The sequence below is a fragment of the Chroicocephalus ridibundus genome, chromosome 15, assembly GCF_963924245.1.
Source record: "Chroicocephalus ridibundus chromosome 15, bChrRid1.1, whole genome shotgun sequence".
NCBI lineage: Eukaryota > Metazoa > Chordata > Aves > Charadriiformes > Laridae > Chroicocephalus > Chroicocephalus ridibundus.
Window position 1 is genome coordinate 1,891,172 of NC_086298.1, and position 14,386 is coordinate 1,905,557.

The following is a 14,386-nucleotide window of genomic DNA, read 5'->3' on the forward strand; positions in this document are numbered from 1 at the left end:
CCTACAGCTAATCAGATGGAACAGTGAAATGGATCTCTGCAGATGTCTGACTCTCACCTACATCCATAAATTCGTTTCACCTGGTTTATGAATGGCTTATGCTTACAGGTGGAGGAGTTGAAGAGACAAAATGCTGCTAACAGCTCACTGCTGCCTGGTATCTCCTCTGTTACTATGGAAGCCTCCATGATCATGAGCAATATCCAACGCATAATCCAGGTGAGCATGGCCACCCTTATTTGACTCCGTCCATAAGGAACTAGAGCCCGCTGTGTTATTCCTAATGAGGAGAGCTCTACTGGCTTGGCCCAAGTGTCCATCCACCCTTGTGTTCTGTTTTTGCATGGCCAAAACCAACTGCCAAGTAAGAGCATGAGATATACAATGATGTCCATTCCTCTCTGCCCCCAAAAAAAAGCTCTTCTCAACAGTTTGTGGTTGGGGTACTTTCTGAGCCAGAGTTGATATATTAGGAGGCCTTGGTGGAAAGCTCATGTGAGAGAAATTCTGCCTCTTCTTAAACGGTTATGGGCTTATAGTGCAGAACGGAGTTTCACAGCTGAAATACGGTGTTGCAAGAACCACCTACTTCTGGTTTTCACCATTTAGTCTTATGCTTTGTAGCTTTTCTAGGCAGCAGCCTTACAACCTTGGCTTTTGCGGGTGAAAAAGTCAACCAGACACAACATACTCTAGAATGTGGTTTGGCAACGTCTGTCGCGTGCCAGGATTCTTGCTACATGTAGTGTGGCGCCTACCTGTTGGGTTACCACCGAAGGTGATAAGTCTCACCACTGTACTGCGTCTGTACAAACCAAAGGTTAGGTACAAGGAAGTCCGAGTAAGATGACTATTCATGCTGGGCTATGCTTTAGGAGAATGAGAGACTCAAGCAAGAGATATTTGAGAAGAGCAGTCGGATTGAGGAGCAGAATGAGAAGATCAGCGAGTTGATTGAGCGGAATCAGAGGTAAGGAGTGGGAGAGCACAGCCTCTCTGCACCTGCGAAGACTTTTCTAGCTAACACTTGGTCAGGCATAACTAGGAGAGGTGTTCTTTAGGGTAGAGACATTCTCTGATTTTAAGGTTTTTTTCCAAGACGTTAAAAGTTTGGTTCCCCACCCTTGCAGGGCATAACTCCAAAAGTGCAGTTTACAGTAAATGTGAATGTGTTGAAGGTGTGGGGGCGGGAAAGCCCTCATGCTGTCTTCCTTGAGCACGCTTGCTCTGCTTCTCGGAATTATTTTGGTTTTGCTAGCTTTTTAGTAAGGTGGAAGAAATTGTAGGGGACGTGGTGGCCCTAGTTCCACGGCTGGGTGTGTGTTGCGTTCAGTTTAAGAAGGGGAATAACTTGTTTCAGGAAATGGCAAAGGCCAGTGGATATGAGGTTATCAAAACTCTTCAACTGTGTGATGGGAACATTAGACTTGTTGCAAAGAGGTGTAGCGCTTACCCAAACTGATATAATCTCTGCTGGGCCAGGCACACCCATTCCACCCTTTTGAGACCAAGCTCTTAGTGCAGGATGACATGAAAAACTGTCTGGGACTTGTCATGAAGAAAACTGCTTTGAAATATCACCTTTTCTATCTGCGCCTCTTGCTCCAAGTCATGTATTTCCATAAACGCTCACGCATCTTCCCCTGTTCGCAGGTACGTCGAACAAAGTAACTTGCTAATGGAGCAGAGGAACCACTCGCTGCAAACAACAAATGAAAACACACAGGCAAGAGTGTTGCATGCAGAACAGGAGAAGGTAATGGTGACAATGAGCCGCAGAGCTTTGGCTGCAGCCAGGAAAGGGGCTGCTTGTTGCGCTAAGACACGCCGAAGCCTTGTTTGTCGAGGCTTAAGTCCGTTCTCTTACAAGACAACTGCAGTTCTGAACTTAAGTTTTGAAAGCTATTTGGAGAAACAATTTGGATATTTCATGGCTTTCGTAACAACAGCACAGAAGGTACAAATGTAGATTTTTATGCTGTTATAGCTTGGATATTCTTAGCTTACAGGAAAGCGTCTGAATTGTTGTTGACTTTGTAGGTATGCAGCCAACATGTGGAGGAATTGTGTGCATCACAGGGTTTTGCCGGGTTGGAAATGTACTTCGTTTATCTAATTCCACTGGCAGTTTCAGAAAGTTTTTTTAATTCTTTCTGTTTAACTGACATAGGGTGAATGTAGCTATAAGAAAAAATATTTCCTATTAGAGTTTCGTAACTGTGCTTTTTTTACACTTTTTTTTTATACTAATCAAAAGCTTGTTGTTTCTCCCAGTAATGTATTGTGCTTGTGTGAAAGGGGCTATTGGGAAATAGCTTTCAAACCAGTTAAACGCACTTATGCATGGCCGCGTAGCCTGTAACGTCCACTTGTCCCAGCCTAGGCTGGCTTTGAGGTCGGTAACTGCATGGTGTCGTCTATGCTCGTTCAAGCGCTGGCTTCTTAAATCACACCAAGTTCAGTCCTGCACCGTTTATCTCTCCAATTCAAATGCAAGATGATAAATGCTTGCTCTGCATGAGAACCATGACTCGGTACATCCAAAAATTACAGAAACTGCAGCTTTCTAAAGTATGCTGGCGAGTATGCTAAAGAATAGAGCAATAAATGGCTGCTAATTGTGTGCTGGTGTGAGCAGACCCTGAAGGAGAGCTGCATTTGTCCACCGAGGGCCCAGGTCGCGTACCCATAATAAGTAGGGGGTGTGAAAGATTCTAACCAAGAATAAGTCAGATTTGAAAAAAATAAATAAAATTCCCTTTCTGCCAGTGAGCCCAGCGTCCAGCTTGCGTGATAAGTGACTTGGGGAAGAAGCGTCTTTTGGAAGTATAAGAGATGATCTTTTGGGCCTCGTCTTCAGTAGGGCTCCACGTGATTCAGCAGTCGCTGCCTGGGTGATAGCGCTGTGACACGAATAGACTTCAGGCTGGACCAGAAAAGCCACGACTTGCGCTGGGAGAAGATTTCCCCTGGTTTTGTGAGAGTATTGACTGTAGATATGAAGGCTGGTATTCCTTCCTCTTTCTTTTAGCTAACCCAGCTTGCTCTGTGACTGCAATGCCGAGATCGCTATGGACGGACGGACTCAGGGAAGAGAATTTTAAGCTATTTTATCTATCCTTTACTTAAAAATAGGGAGTTAACATTGATTTTTGTGACACGGGCCAGGCATCTGTCCCCAGGATCACTGGGAAGAGGTGATAGTAGCTTGCTGCTTTTGGGTGCTAGATCTTCGACCCTGGCGGAGCACATCACAGCTTTAGCTGAAGGCTTCGTGTACCACAAGGATAAGTAACGGCCCACGCTCCCCGGTGCAGTGGCACTCACGTGTGGGACCGATCCTGCATCTGGCGTGTGATGTACCTGTGAGGGTACCTTTAGCTTCTTTCTTTTTAAGCCAGGCTTCACTGCCTCTTCCTCTCCAAGCTTTTACAGTTCTCGAAATAATTTTAAAGGCTTCTCTGGCATGCCTTAGGCTCCCCTAATGAAGCATTTTGCTTTTCTGATGATGATTAATGCCTCTGCCTTTCAAGTTGTGTTCTTAACTCTTCCTGTTTCCTGTCGCTGCTTTCTCTTCCTAGCGCATGCTGCCGGTGGATCGGGGCTGGGACCAGGTGAGGCAGTGTCTGCTGACTGTGCAGGTGACAGATAATTGTGCCCTAGATAGTGCCAGCCCGGCTTCCTCTTGAACTAGCTACAAGCTGATTGGCATTAAAATAATTGCCTCAGATCTCGAATTAGCACAGATCATCAACTTGGGAAAGGGCTTTGTAACTGGCAGCGTAGCCGCTGTCCCCCTCTTTCTTGGGGAGCCCTTTCAAAGAACTTCGTCACGTTGCTGCTCGTTTCACCTCCCCCATGGGAGAAACAGGAGGTGATGGTGTAATTGTCGGAGCAGATCCAGATCACGTAAGACTCTGGGTGCCTGAAAGCTGGAGGCTGGAGCTGAGCTAGGGTAGGTATGAAGCACTCACTGCAGAAACTTCAGTCTAAGTAACAGTTCCCAGCATAAGATTTCTTTTTTATTTTTCTTTATTTGTCATTAAAGACAAAGGCAAGTGTTAAAAAAACCTTTAGATGTGCCCTGGGGTTTTGCTTTGTTTTTGGCATGCTAGGAGTTAGTATCTTGAACTGCAGTGAGACATTTATGGAAATGTAAGAGGAAAGCAGACGCGTTTTTAGCCAGTCTCTGTTAAAATGCTGCCTCCTCTTAAAATTAATGGTGTAGTATCCCAGCCCTCGAGGTCAGCACATAGTCATCCTCACCGTAGTTGGAACAGTTTTGCTCACAGCTCTTCTCTGCCAGAAGGTGGTGGTCCTAGTCTGAAAAGAAACGCTTTAGTTCTCTTTGGGGATAAAGCAGAAGGAAACTCCAGTTCTCCTGAAGTTACCGGTCACAGGACAGTGAGAGCCTGTTGGGAATCTGGATGTAGCTATGGATATAGAAGCTGTTCAGGTGTTCCTGCAGCAAGTGAGGTTTGCTGACGGGTGTAGTTCTGTCTTTGCAGAGCATCCTCTGAATTCTGTGTGTCGTGCAACAAGATTGGGACCATGACTCTGTGTCTTTGTCTTGATGCCTTGAGCCTCTCCTAACATATGGTTTATAAGTCGTCTGACGAGCTGTGTTAATACCTGGTTTAACGTGAGTCACCGAGTGAGCAATACTAAACCTAAACAGGTCAACAAATTACTGTGAGAACTCTGCTCCAAAATGAAAGCCTTGCCCGTGTGGGCACTTCAAGGTGACTACGTGCTGTGTGCTCTGAGGGAAGGTGCTTTTTTTGGCTGGAACAAGCCTATGTCTTGTGTGGCTTTGCAGTGATTTGTAAGCCTATTGAAGAAAATTAGATGTTGGAGCCCAGGCTTCTACTTGAATCGATGTTGTCGTAGCCTGAAAACTCTGAGCAAAGCCACCAGGCACTGGTACTAGTCTTAAAAACACGTTTAAGCTTCTCAGGAAAACTCACTGAGTGGAATTAACGTGGTGACGAGGCTGTTGGTGGCCTTGTGCAACTTCCTGGTCAGTCTGGACAGGTTTCAGCCAAACCACTCACAGTTACATGGCAAAAAAGTTATCGTTACCTCTTCAATTTGGAGATGTCTGTGAGGAGCTGGGTCCCAGCGCATCCCCATTAAGGTCTCCAGCCCGTTATCGATTCTTCCTGTGGGAACAGTTCTGAAGCTCCCTCACCCTCACGTATCCCTTTTTTGTCCCTTTTCCCTTTGTGATACAGGCCAAAGTTGCTGAGGAGTTGGCAGCTGCCACGGCGCAGGTTTCCCAGCTGCAGCTGGAGCTGACAGCCCACCAGAAGAAGGAAATGGACCTGCGGAAACAGCTGTCTGCTGCCCTGCAGGAGGCAGAGCGACACGAGACGCAGCTCAACAAACTGCAAGCACAGTTAGCAGGTAAGATTTCTTCTGCCGGTTCCATGAAGGCTCTTTTATGTCATTCTTTTTCCTCTTCTGTAAGTCATAGGTTTTTCCTTTCCTCTGGGGTATCTGTTCCTGCTTTCCTCAGGATCAGCCCGAAGGGCATCAAAGAGGGATGTTGATGCACTGAAGTGGGTGAAGGATGTGTGCATCCTTGTTACCACCACAATGGTAATCAATGAACAAAATCATCCCGTCCCAGGGATGCCTTCTGTAGAAGCAATCTCTTGGCATTGCTGTCCAAGATCTTGTAGAGCGACCGGAGACGTTCCTGTGGTTGAAAAGTTAAGTTAAAAGCCGAGGTACAAGCACTGCCATTTCACAGAAGAAACTCTTGATAAATTCTAGTTCCCAGTGTAGGTGCAGGCCGTGTTGTTGATTTCATTGTGCAAGAGACACTGTTCTCTCTCATCAGCCCCAAAATGCGCTAACCTGAAACATAGGTAGCGCTGAAACCCACCGTGAAGTGTATTTTTGCAGAGCTTCAAGAAGCCTCTGAGGACACTCAGAGTAGATTCAAAGCTGAGAAGCAGAGCCGCAAACAGCTGGACATGAAGATTACAGCATTGGAAGAAGAGTTAACGGACCTAAAAGTGGAGAAGGAGACTCTTGAAAGGGTACGTCCAGTGCCAGCGTTACAGAGAGATGCAGGGTTTCACTTGTTCGCTGAAATTTAACCCAACATTCTTGTTTGTAAACACTCGAGTTAGGTAAATCTTGACTCATCTGCAGACAGGGATCCCTGTGCTGGTGGATCCTCTGTGCTTGTGTGATTTATTTTTTTATTTATTTATTTTTTAATATCTTAGACAGTAATACATTACCCTTCCTACCTCTAAAATAATCTCAGCTTGGTTTTAAAATGGTAACATTCCCTGCTCAAAGAAGCTCTTTCTGCATGAGGAAGAGAAGCTACTTTGTGCAGTCTGGCCTATTTGTCTCCTGTTCTGGATTGCAGAATCTTGCAGAGAGGAAGAAGAAATCCCTCTCGGAGAGAGCTCAAGCCGAGGAAGAGATGGAAGAAATACGCAGATCGTATCAGCAGGAACTGGACAAGCTTCGGCAGTTGCTGAAAAAGGCACGGACTTCGACTGACCAGGCAGCAGCAGAGCAGGTGAGGAGTCACGGGAGCTTCTCCAACAAGTGTCTGGAAGGTTTGTGGGAACCTACAAGAAATAGTCGTGAAAATGCTCAGGTAGCGGAAGAATGAAAACGTTATCTGCTTCATTTTAGGGGTTAACTTTAACCCAGGGTTCGCTTTATTGCCTTTCTGAAATATCTTTGGTGGTGGTTGTTGGCCCCGTGTCTGACTCTGGGATTTGCACTGATGTCTCTGTAAGGAAGAGCATGATTCAAGGAGGGAGGTCCCAGTCGGTCTCTGACTCCGATAACGGGCCCCTGCCGTGGCTGCGGAGGGTTTGGTGCAGCATCGGCGCAGGCTGGCACACGGCATCGGATTCTGACTGTGTTAGAGTGTCAGACTGAGGAAAGGAGAGGCGCCAAATCGAATTCACAGCAGGGAGAAGAATACAGGCCTGCTGCTGAGTGAAAGACTGCTTAGAAATATGCCAAGGGATCTGAAATCTGCGCCAGACCTTCGGGCCGGCCTGAGGGATCGCGGCCAGAACTGACCTCTGGGAGGTGTGGGCAGGAGCTGGTGCCAGCCGCAGGGCTGCCCTCCGCGTGCAGGTGTTCCAGCCGCGGGCGGGAGATGTCCAGCCCCGAGCTTTTGTTGCGAATGCAGGTTGTGTCTGTGTTCCTAATGATCTCTCTTATGTGATGGGCAGCTATCGCTCGTCCAGGCAGAGCTGGAATCCCAGTGGGAAGCCAGATGTGAACGGGCGCTGGCCTCGGCCAAGGAGCAGCATGTTAGACAGTACCGGGAGGTGTGTGAGCAGAGAGATTCCCTGAAGGAGCAGGTGTCCCAGCTGGAAGAGAAGGTAAAGGGCCGTTCTTTACTGCTGAAATGTAATGCCAGATAACCAGTAGCTGTAAGCAGCAGTCTTCTCCCACCGAATTGTGGGAAATTAAAATTTCTTGACTGTTGTGGAATTTGGTCTTGTCTGAGCGACGTGTCCGTGTTTGCACCTGTTAGGTTGGGATGGGGGTTAGTGAATTCACTGCTGCAGCCCTGAATGAGGGAGAGCCAAGATGCTGTCGGTCTGGGACTAAAGCGGCAGCCGCAATCTCTTCTGCTTCTCTGCTCTGCTCTGAATGACTGCTTTGGAGCAGAAGCTGTTTTGAAGTGGGTGACACCGAAAGGGGCCGTTAACTAACGGGCTCTAGTTCTTGTCTTTCAGATTGCAGCTCTCAAACACTCGAAAAAAGCAGAGGAGCAAAAATTGGCTGAGTTCCAGCAACGTTGGGAGCAACTAGAGCCTGTAAAAGAGAAGGTAAAGGGAGTAACACAGTAGCTGAACGCAAACTGGGGTGCAGTAGTCACTAGCCTCAGGCGACCTATGTCCAGAGTAACGAGAACACGAGTTCGGGAATATGAGAGGGAAGGAATAACTCCGCGTTGCTTCCAGCAAACCAGAACAGGTCCAAGTGGTGAGACCCAGCCCTCATTTCGCTGGGATCTCAGTAATGCTGTGCCCATTCTTGGTGTTATTTGAACTTGAAGAGCCAATGACATGGTTGTGGACCTCCAAGGTTTTGGCTTGGCTGGGCATCTTCGGTTTGGTGCTGTTACTTTCAGCCAGGTCTTCTGCAATTCTATCGAAGCCCTGCTTAAAACGCCACTCGCCGATTTACCCCTCGCTAAAAAGCTGTTTACAGATGCGTTTGCTGCTTACCCACCCAGTGCCAGGTTCCTCCTGGTGGTGGTGTCTGAAGCTGTTCTAACTTGCGGTTTCCCTCTGGCAGTACTCAGCCCTGCAGGCTGACCTTGTGCTGCTGAAGGCTCGCTACGAGGAACGCATCCGAGACCTGGAGAAGGATCGGGACGGAGCCTCACCTGCAGACTTCACAGAAGAAGTGAGCTTCGCTATCCAATATTTCTCCTTACTAAGCAAATCTGTTTACCTTGAATTATTTCTCTTTGAGCAGAGATAAGAAGGAAAACCAGTATTTTCTCCGCAGAAGCGCTGTGTTTCTGGTCGCAGGGTCTGCAGAGGAAGGAAGGATGTGATCTTCCTGCTGCCCACTTTGTTGCTTGATTATTTTATTTTGGGGGGGGGGTGTTAAAACTTAAGATTTGAGGGTTAGATTTAAAAATTGAAAGAATAATAAGAAATGAGTGTCAGTCTGCCTTGGGTCTGTGCAACCTGCCTGAGTTTTGGAGGGGTGGGTTTGGTGTCTATGCAGTGGTTCTGAACTAAGACGGCGTGATGTATTCTGCTTTGCTATCGGAATTTCCCATTTGAAAAGCGGATACTTCGGAAACCACATGTGTTTTGTTTGGATTTATTGTTCCTTCACCTGGAGAAGTATCTGATGTTGAGTCCAGCGCTCCACGTGTTAATGAATCCTATGTTTGTTTCCTGTCTTGCTCTTTTCCAGGTAAAGAAGATAATGAATGGTGTATTTCAATCTCTTCGGGGTGAATTTGAGCTGGAAGAGACGTACAGTGGCAGGACGGTTCTGGGTGTTGTCATGAACACTATTAAGGTACAACAGTGATAAGAAATACGAGGTGATCGATGTGAGAGAACGAGTCTTGCGCTAAAAACACAGACTTACGTTGTGAGTCTGAAAAAACTGTGAAGCAGAAATTTGTTGTGGGTGGCAAAGCAGCCCAGTAGTAGAAGATACAGGGGTCTGTGATGGTTTATATTTAGGGTATAACCTACATGCTCTCTGCTCCATTTTTTAGACTGTAACACTGCAGCTACTCAACAGGCAGCAGGAGAAACCAGAGGATGACAGTAAAAAGGAGGAATCTGGAACAGGAGCGGTGAGACGGGAGGGATCACCTGGAGCAAAGGCTGACCACGAAGAGCCCGTGCAGCGTAGCCCAGCGCAGAGTGTGGCGTTCCCAGCTGATCCCAGGGAAGCGACCACAGGCTCCACGGTGTCTGACCAGGAAGACAAGTCTGCTCCTCTGTCTGCCAGGCCCAGCCCTGCTGAGGAGGAGCAGGTGACACAGAGCAATGGGGTGTCAGAAGAGGAGAAGGTCCAGGCGGAGCATCTCTCTTCTGCGGCTGAATCCTGCCTGGATCCTGATAAGGGGCCGGCACTTGCAGGACAGCCTGTTCCTGAGGTGGATGGGGATTTTGTCCCAGCCGAGCAAAGGCAGGAGAGCAGTCCCATCAGGAAAGCTGAGGCTGAACGCAGTCCCTCCAGAGTATCTTTGCAGGCAGAAGCTGCAGAACCTTCTGTTCTGGAAGCCAAGCCAGGAGAAGCGGATGTGGCAGATGTGGTTCCAGAAAAGCCAGCTGTGGAGGAGGCAGAGGAGCCTGTGGGGGGTCTAGAGCCCCCTCCCTTAAATGGTGAGGGAGGGAGCTGCAGAGAGCCATCTCTGGATGGAGCGAGCTCTGAGCCGGAGCCGCCTTCAGCATCCAGCACAGCAGAGCCGAGCTCGGCTCTCATCAGAGAAGCTCCAGGACGGCAGCAACTGGGCTCCAGCCCCAGGCAGAAAGATTCCAGGTGAGGTGTGGCACTGGGGTACCCACACTCCCATTTTCCTGCTGCTCACCGGGTCTGGTCCGGCAGCACACCCGGAGGCCAGTAGAGCTGTGCCCCCGCTGCGGGGCTGAGGCACCATCGCGGTGCTGGGCAGCACGAGCCGGGGACTGGCGGAGACCGGGCTGTCCAGGGCACGCTCTGCTGGGGGGGGCAGAACAGGCTCGTGTCTGGCTGGGGGCAGCGGTGACACTACCCCCGGTGAGCGGGTCCCAGCTGAGCGCAGCGGGGAGCGTGCAGCTTCTCCTGGATTGATATTGCCGGCAGCCAGGCCCCGGTATCATTCCGCACTGGTGAATCGTACGTGCCTTAACAGTTCGGCTCGGCGACAAAACTGCCGCATCATTCTTTCATAGAGCTTGCAGGTGATGGGATCCTGGTTTCACAAGCGAGCTGTTAATTCTCTGTCTTCTTCTAGCCTCTTTGAGGATGACAACTTCTTTGAAACAGCATCTCCTAAACCACTGAAGCCTCGAGTTCCCTCTGAAGAGGAGGATGAGGAGGAAGTGGTATGTGTTTGTATCTTCTCCTACTAAACTGGTTCAGGCGTTAACCTGGAGCTTGTTTATGAAGCCCTTCCCGTGGCAGTGGGGATCTGCCTGGCTCCTGCTGGCCGCGCTCGGAGCCTCCCACGCGCGCCCTGTATAGATCGGGAGTATCTGGGTTTGTTTCTCGTTGAGCTTGGAAGGGTTTGCCTGGGCTGGGCGTGACGCCAAACTCCTGCTGGCATGGAGTTAGTGGGATTTGCCAGGGTAACGTCGTGCCCCTCTCCTGTCCCTTTTAGCCTGGAAGCGTCTCTCCTGGAATGTTGAGCCGTTGTATGAAATGGCTCAATATCATGAGGCTTCTTGCCGTCACCTCCCTGAGGCTGATGGAGCCTTCAGAGCCAGAACTGTGCAGCAATTAGTGGAAAGCTGTCGAGACTGACGAGTTTCCCTCTGGTTTTCCTTCCAGAGCATGAAGGGGCGTCCCCCTCCAGCTCCGCTCTTTGGCGATGATGACGATGATGATCTGGACTGGCTGGGATGAAGAGCCGGCTGATGAGCCCGTGAGCCCTCTCCTCTGGGCATGGCCTCTTCCCGAGCACTTGGCACTTAACGAGCTGCGTCCGTGGGACAGTTGTGAACAACCAGGGACTCCCCAGGCTCGTCCTGCAGGCTCACGGGGGTGGGAGCGGGGGGCTCTTTGCACTGGTGGGCGCTCAGAGCCCTCGCTCTGACCTGCCGAACCTGCGCAGAGGTTGGGGACGAGCTGAAGGAACCAGCCTGTCTCGCTGCACGTTTGTATTGCTGTCCTGCTTCTGTCGACTGTTGATACATTAATCTGAAACTTTATGCAAATATGAACTTTGTAAAGTGCTTCAGAAGGACGAGTCTGGCAGGACCCTGCAGTAGGTAACTACTTTTTTAAAAAACAGACTGAGCTCTCCCCTCCTTCCCCAGTGAAGATTTTCATCGGAAGATTCCTGTTAGTTCCCGGGGGCTCTGCACCGGCTTATCCCCAGGTATTAGCGATGTGCGGTGGGAGACCCGGCCCAGAGACCCCGGGCGGGTGTTTGCCGTGGGCCAGCGGCTCCGCGCCGGCAGCTTGGGGAGAGCCCCGGGGCTGAGGCGGTTCAGGAGGGGGCTCTTGTGTGTTCAGAGCTCCGGCACGTGCCGGTGCTCGCTGACCCAAGCCGGGGCACCCGGCGGCAGCACCGACAGTCCGGGCTGTGTTAGACCAGCGCTCCGAGCCCAGATGTAGCATCCCGTCACTGCTGGTGTGAGAGGGCGAATCCCCAGCTGTGTTTTAGGGAGGACCCCGAGGCTCTCGGAGGCCTCACAGAAATGATTCCCTGCGCAGCCAGCTCCTCTCCTCTCTCTCTTTGTGGCCAGAGGCGAGAGATTTATTCTTCTTTTTCTTGCTGGCTTGTGTTTCACAGGCGGCTGAAGCAGCAGTACAGGTGTGTGATGTGCTCCTTCTCTAGAGAGAGTTACTGCCGCCAGCCCCGCGCCTCTGCTGGGCCTTTCTCCCCGCCGCCGTTCACAGCGTGAGGATCACAGCACCAGTTAAAACTCGGTGCTGGCGGGACGTAAGCCATCACGGAGCCCCAGCCTCGGGGGCTCTGCCGGGCAGCCGGGGCTGCGGCTGTAACTCCTCAGTCTTGGACCACAAGGGGAAAGGGGTGAGGGCCGAGGGCTGGGGAAACACCACGGGTTTCTCGTGGCAATTTTACCTTTGCTCTTACTGGCACTAACGCAACTTAACACTGGGAGCAGGTGTTAGTGTCTTTAAAACTCATAAACCCCCCCTTCACTTAATAAAATGGAAGTGCTTAAAAAAATGCCACTGCAGTTTAGTTTCTCCAGCTGCCTCTTCTCTCGGAGATCTGCATTTGATCCGTGTCCTCCTAAACGCGATTTCTTGGCTGGGGGGGGGGGGTGGTGGAAGAAAAGAGCGCTGGGAATTCCTGTTCCTGAGGCGGGTCCCTGTCCCTGCGCCCCACGCGTTCCCAAACGCAGCTAAAATTGTGGGTGAGACCAAAGCCTGGGAAGGAGCTGCCCGGCTGCCAGGCGAGCGCGCGTCTGCCCCCGGGGGCTCCGCTGGCCCTTCCTGGGGAGCCGCTCCCCGGGTCCGAGCACCCACCACTCACTCGGTGCTGGACACGACGGGGGGCGAGAGCCGGGTTTTCTGGGGCTCCCCAGCACCCCCACCCGGCCCTGGGGGAGGCTGTTGCTAATACTAACAAATTCCACTTCCAGTTTCCCGTTAGAGCCGGACAACCCGAGGGATTTGCCTTTCACTTCTGGAAAAATAAAGTGCAATTAAACCTGTGTGGTTTTTTCCTTGCATGGGTTTTACTTCAGTCTGGCTTGGTCTATTTCTAGGCGCTTAAAAACTGACTTAGCCCTGACTCGAGGCTAATTTGATGTAGAAAATCTTCTGAGGGTGTTCTTGCTGTTAAACCCTCTCCTGGGAAAGGAGGGAAGGTCCCTTTGTGCCGCGGCTCCTCGGGGGGCTGTGTTGCGCTTTCGGGGTGTAAGAAACTGCAGGACAGGAGATGAGCGCGGTGTGCGCGGGGAGCACGCGCCTGGTTCTCCATCAGCCCCGGGGGAGAGGGGCCTCGGCATCTCCCGGAGCTTTGCAGCAGCCTGGGCTCGGCTGAGCTGGCTCCGTGGGCGCGGGAGGGTCCCTGCGAGCGGGGAGTGGGGCGCAGGAGTGGGGGTTTGACGCTTGTCCTTCTTAGAAAGTAGCCGCAGGAGGTACCACAACCTCTTCCAAGTGTTTCCAACCCTCTACCTCAGCCTGTAGCTCCCGGTTTTTTTGTGGCTCAATCTCAGGACCTAACGTAAACCATGTTTGTCCTCGGCGCCCGTGTGCGCGCGTTCCCTGGGTGCAGGAAGGGCGAACAGGAGAAAGCTCTGGGCTCCCGGGGGGACCAGCAGGGTCTGGGGCTTAGGGGCCCTGGGGGCGATGGAGGGGCTGGGTGCTGAGGAGGGGGCGGACGCCACCTTGGGGGGCTGCGAAGGGGCTGGTCCTGCTTCTGGGCGCTGTTTGGGGCCAGGAGGTGGATGTACCGCATCAGGGAGGGAGGGATGGCGCTGTGGGGCGGAGATGGGGCTCGACACCCACTTCCCCCCGGGGCTGGGGGAAGGAGAGGGGACCCCCTTCTCCATGCCCAGGCCCTGGTTGTCACACCCAGCCCTGCTGAGAGCGAAGGCGGCGCGTTTTTCTTGCTGCAAAACTCTCCCAGCCTCGGTTACAGAGAAAAACGACCGGAGACGGCGCTGGGACGACGTCTGTCTTTAATGTCTGGTGTCTCTGCAGGGCAGCGTCCTTCCCCGGCCGCCGTGTCCCTCTGCGTGCTCCCCACCGGGCGCTCGTCTCAGGGGAAAGCCCACGGGGACCCTGCCCGTCCCCTTTCGCCCCGTCCTTGCTGCCTGGGGACACGGACCGAAGCGCAGCTGGGGGGAATTTTCCAGCCTCGGGGATTGCGACACGGGGAAGCACGTGTGGCCCCACGCCGCGACTCCCGCCGAGCTGCCGCCGTGGGCTCCAGAGGTGCTGGGAGCGTTACAAACACGACGCCAGCGCAGCCAGACCCCGGGGGGTGAGGGAAAGCGCTGCAATAAGTTAATTTTTAAAGAGTCTGACGCCCCGGGGCTCGCGCGTGGGGCAGCTGAGCGTCCTGCAGCCCCAGTGCACCCGGGCTGGATCCTGGGGGGTGCTGAGCCCCCAGCCCTGTCCTGGGCCCTCTCCCTGCCCGCCTCGCCGGGGCCGAGCTGGCCGGGGCCCGAGAAGCCCCTGACCCACCGCCGGGTCCATCCTGGCCTCCCCGGGGCGGGCGGCGGGG

General features: G+C 52.0%; 1 protein-coding gene across 5 annotated transcripts in view; it reads left to right on the forward strand.

Annotated features, from left to right (window-relative positions):
• The window catches only part of FKBP15 (FKBP prolyl isomerase family member 15), a 28,995-nt gene extending 15,307 nt beyond the window's left edge, over window positions 1–13,688 (forward strand). For 4 of the 5 annotated variants that reach the window (XM_063352732.1, XM_063352733.1, XM_063352734.1 and 1 more), the window contains 14 exons: window positions 109–219; window positions 876–970; window positions 1,654–1,756; window positions 3,582–3,614; window positions 5,235–5,406; window positions 5,911–6,047; window positions 6,389–6,544; window positions 7,218–7,370; window positions 7,731–7,823; window positions 8,296–8,406; window positions 8,932–9,039; window positions 9,245–10,017; window positions 10,472–10,562; window positions 11,008–13,688. In XM_063352732.1, the coding sequence (XP_063208802.1) occupies window positions 109–219; window positions 876–970; window positions 1,654–1,756; window positions 3,582–3,614; window positions 5,235–5,406; window positions 5,911–6,047; window positions 6,389–6,544; window positions 7,218–7,370; window positions 7,731–7,823; window positions 8,296–8,406; window positions 8,932–9,039; window positions 9,245–10,017; window positions 10,472–10,562; window positions 11,008–11,082 (2,211 nt within the window). In that variant the 3' untranslated portion in view covers window positions 11,083–13,688. The remainder of the gene's footprint in view (window positions 1–108; window positions 220–875; window positions 971–1,653; window positions 1,757–3,581; window positions 3,615–5,234; window positions 5,407–5,910; window positions 6,048–6,388; window positions 6,545–7,217; window positions 7,371–7,730; window positions 7,824–8,295; window positions 8,407–8,931; window positions 9,040–9,244; window positions 10,018–10,471; window positions 10,563–11,007) is intronic. The other variant, XM_063352736.1, reaches the window with a different exon arrangement.
• Window positions 13,689–14,386: the final 698 nt, after the last annotated feature.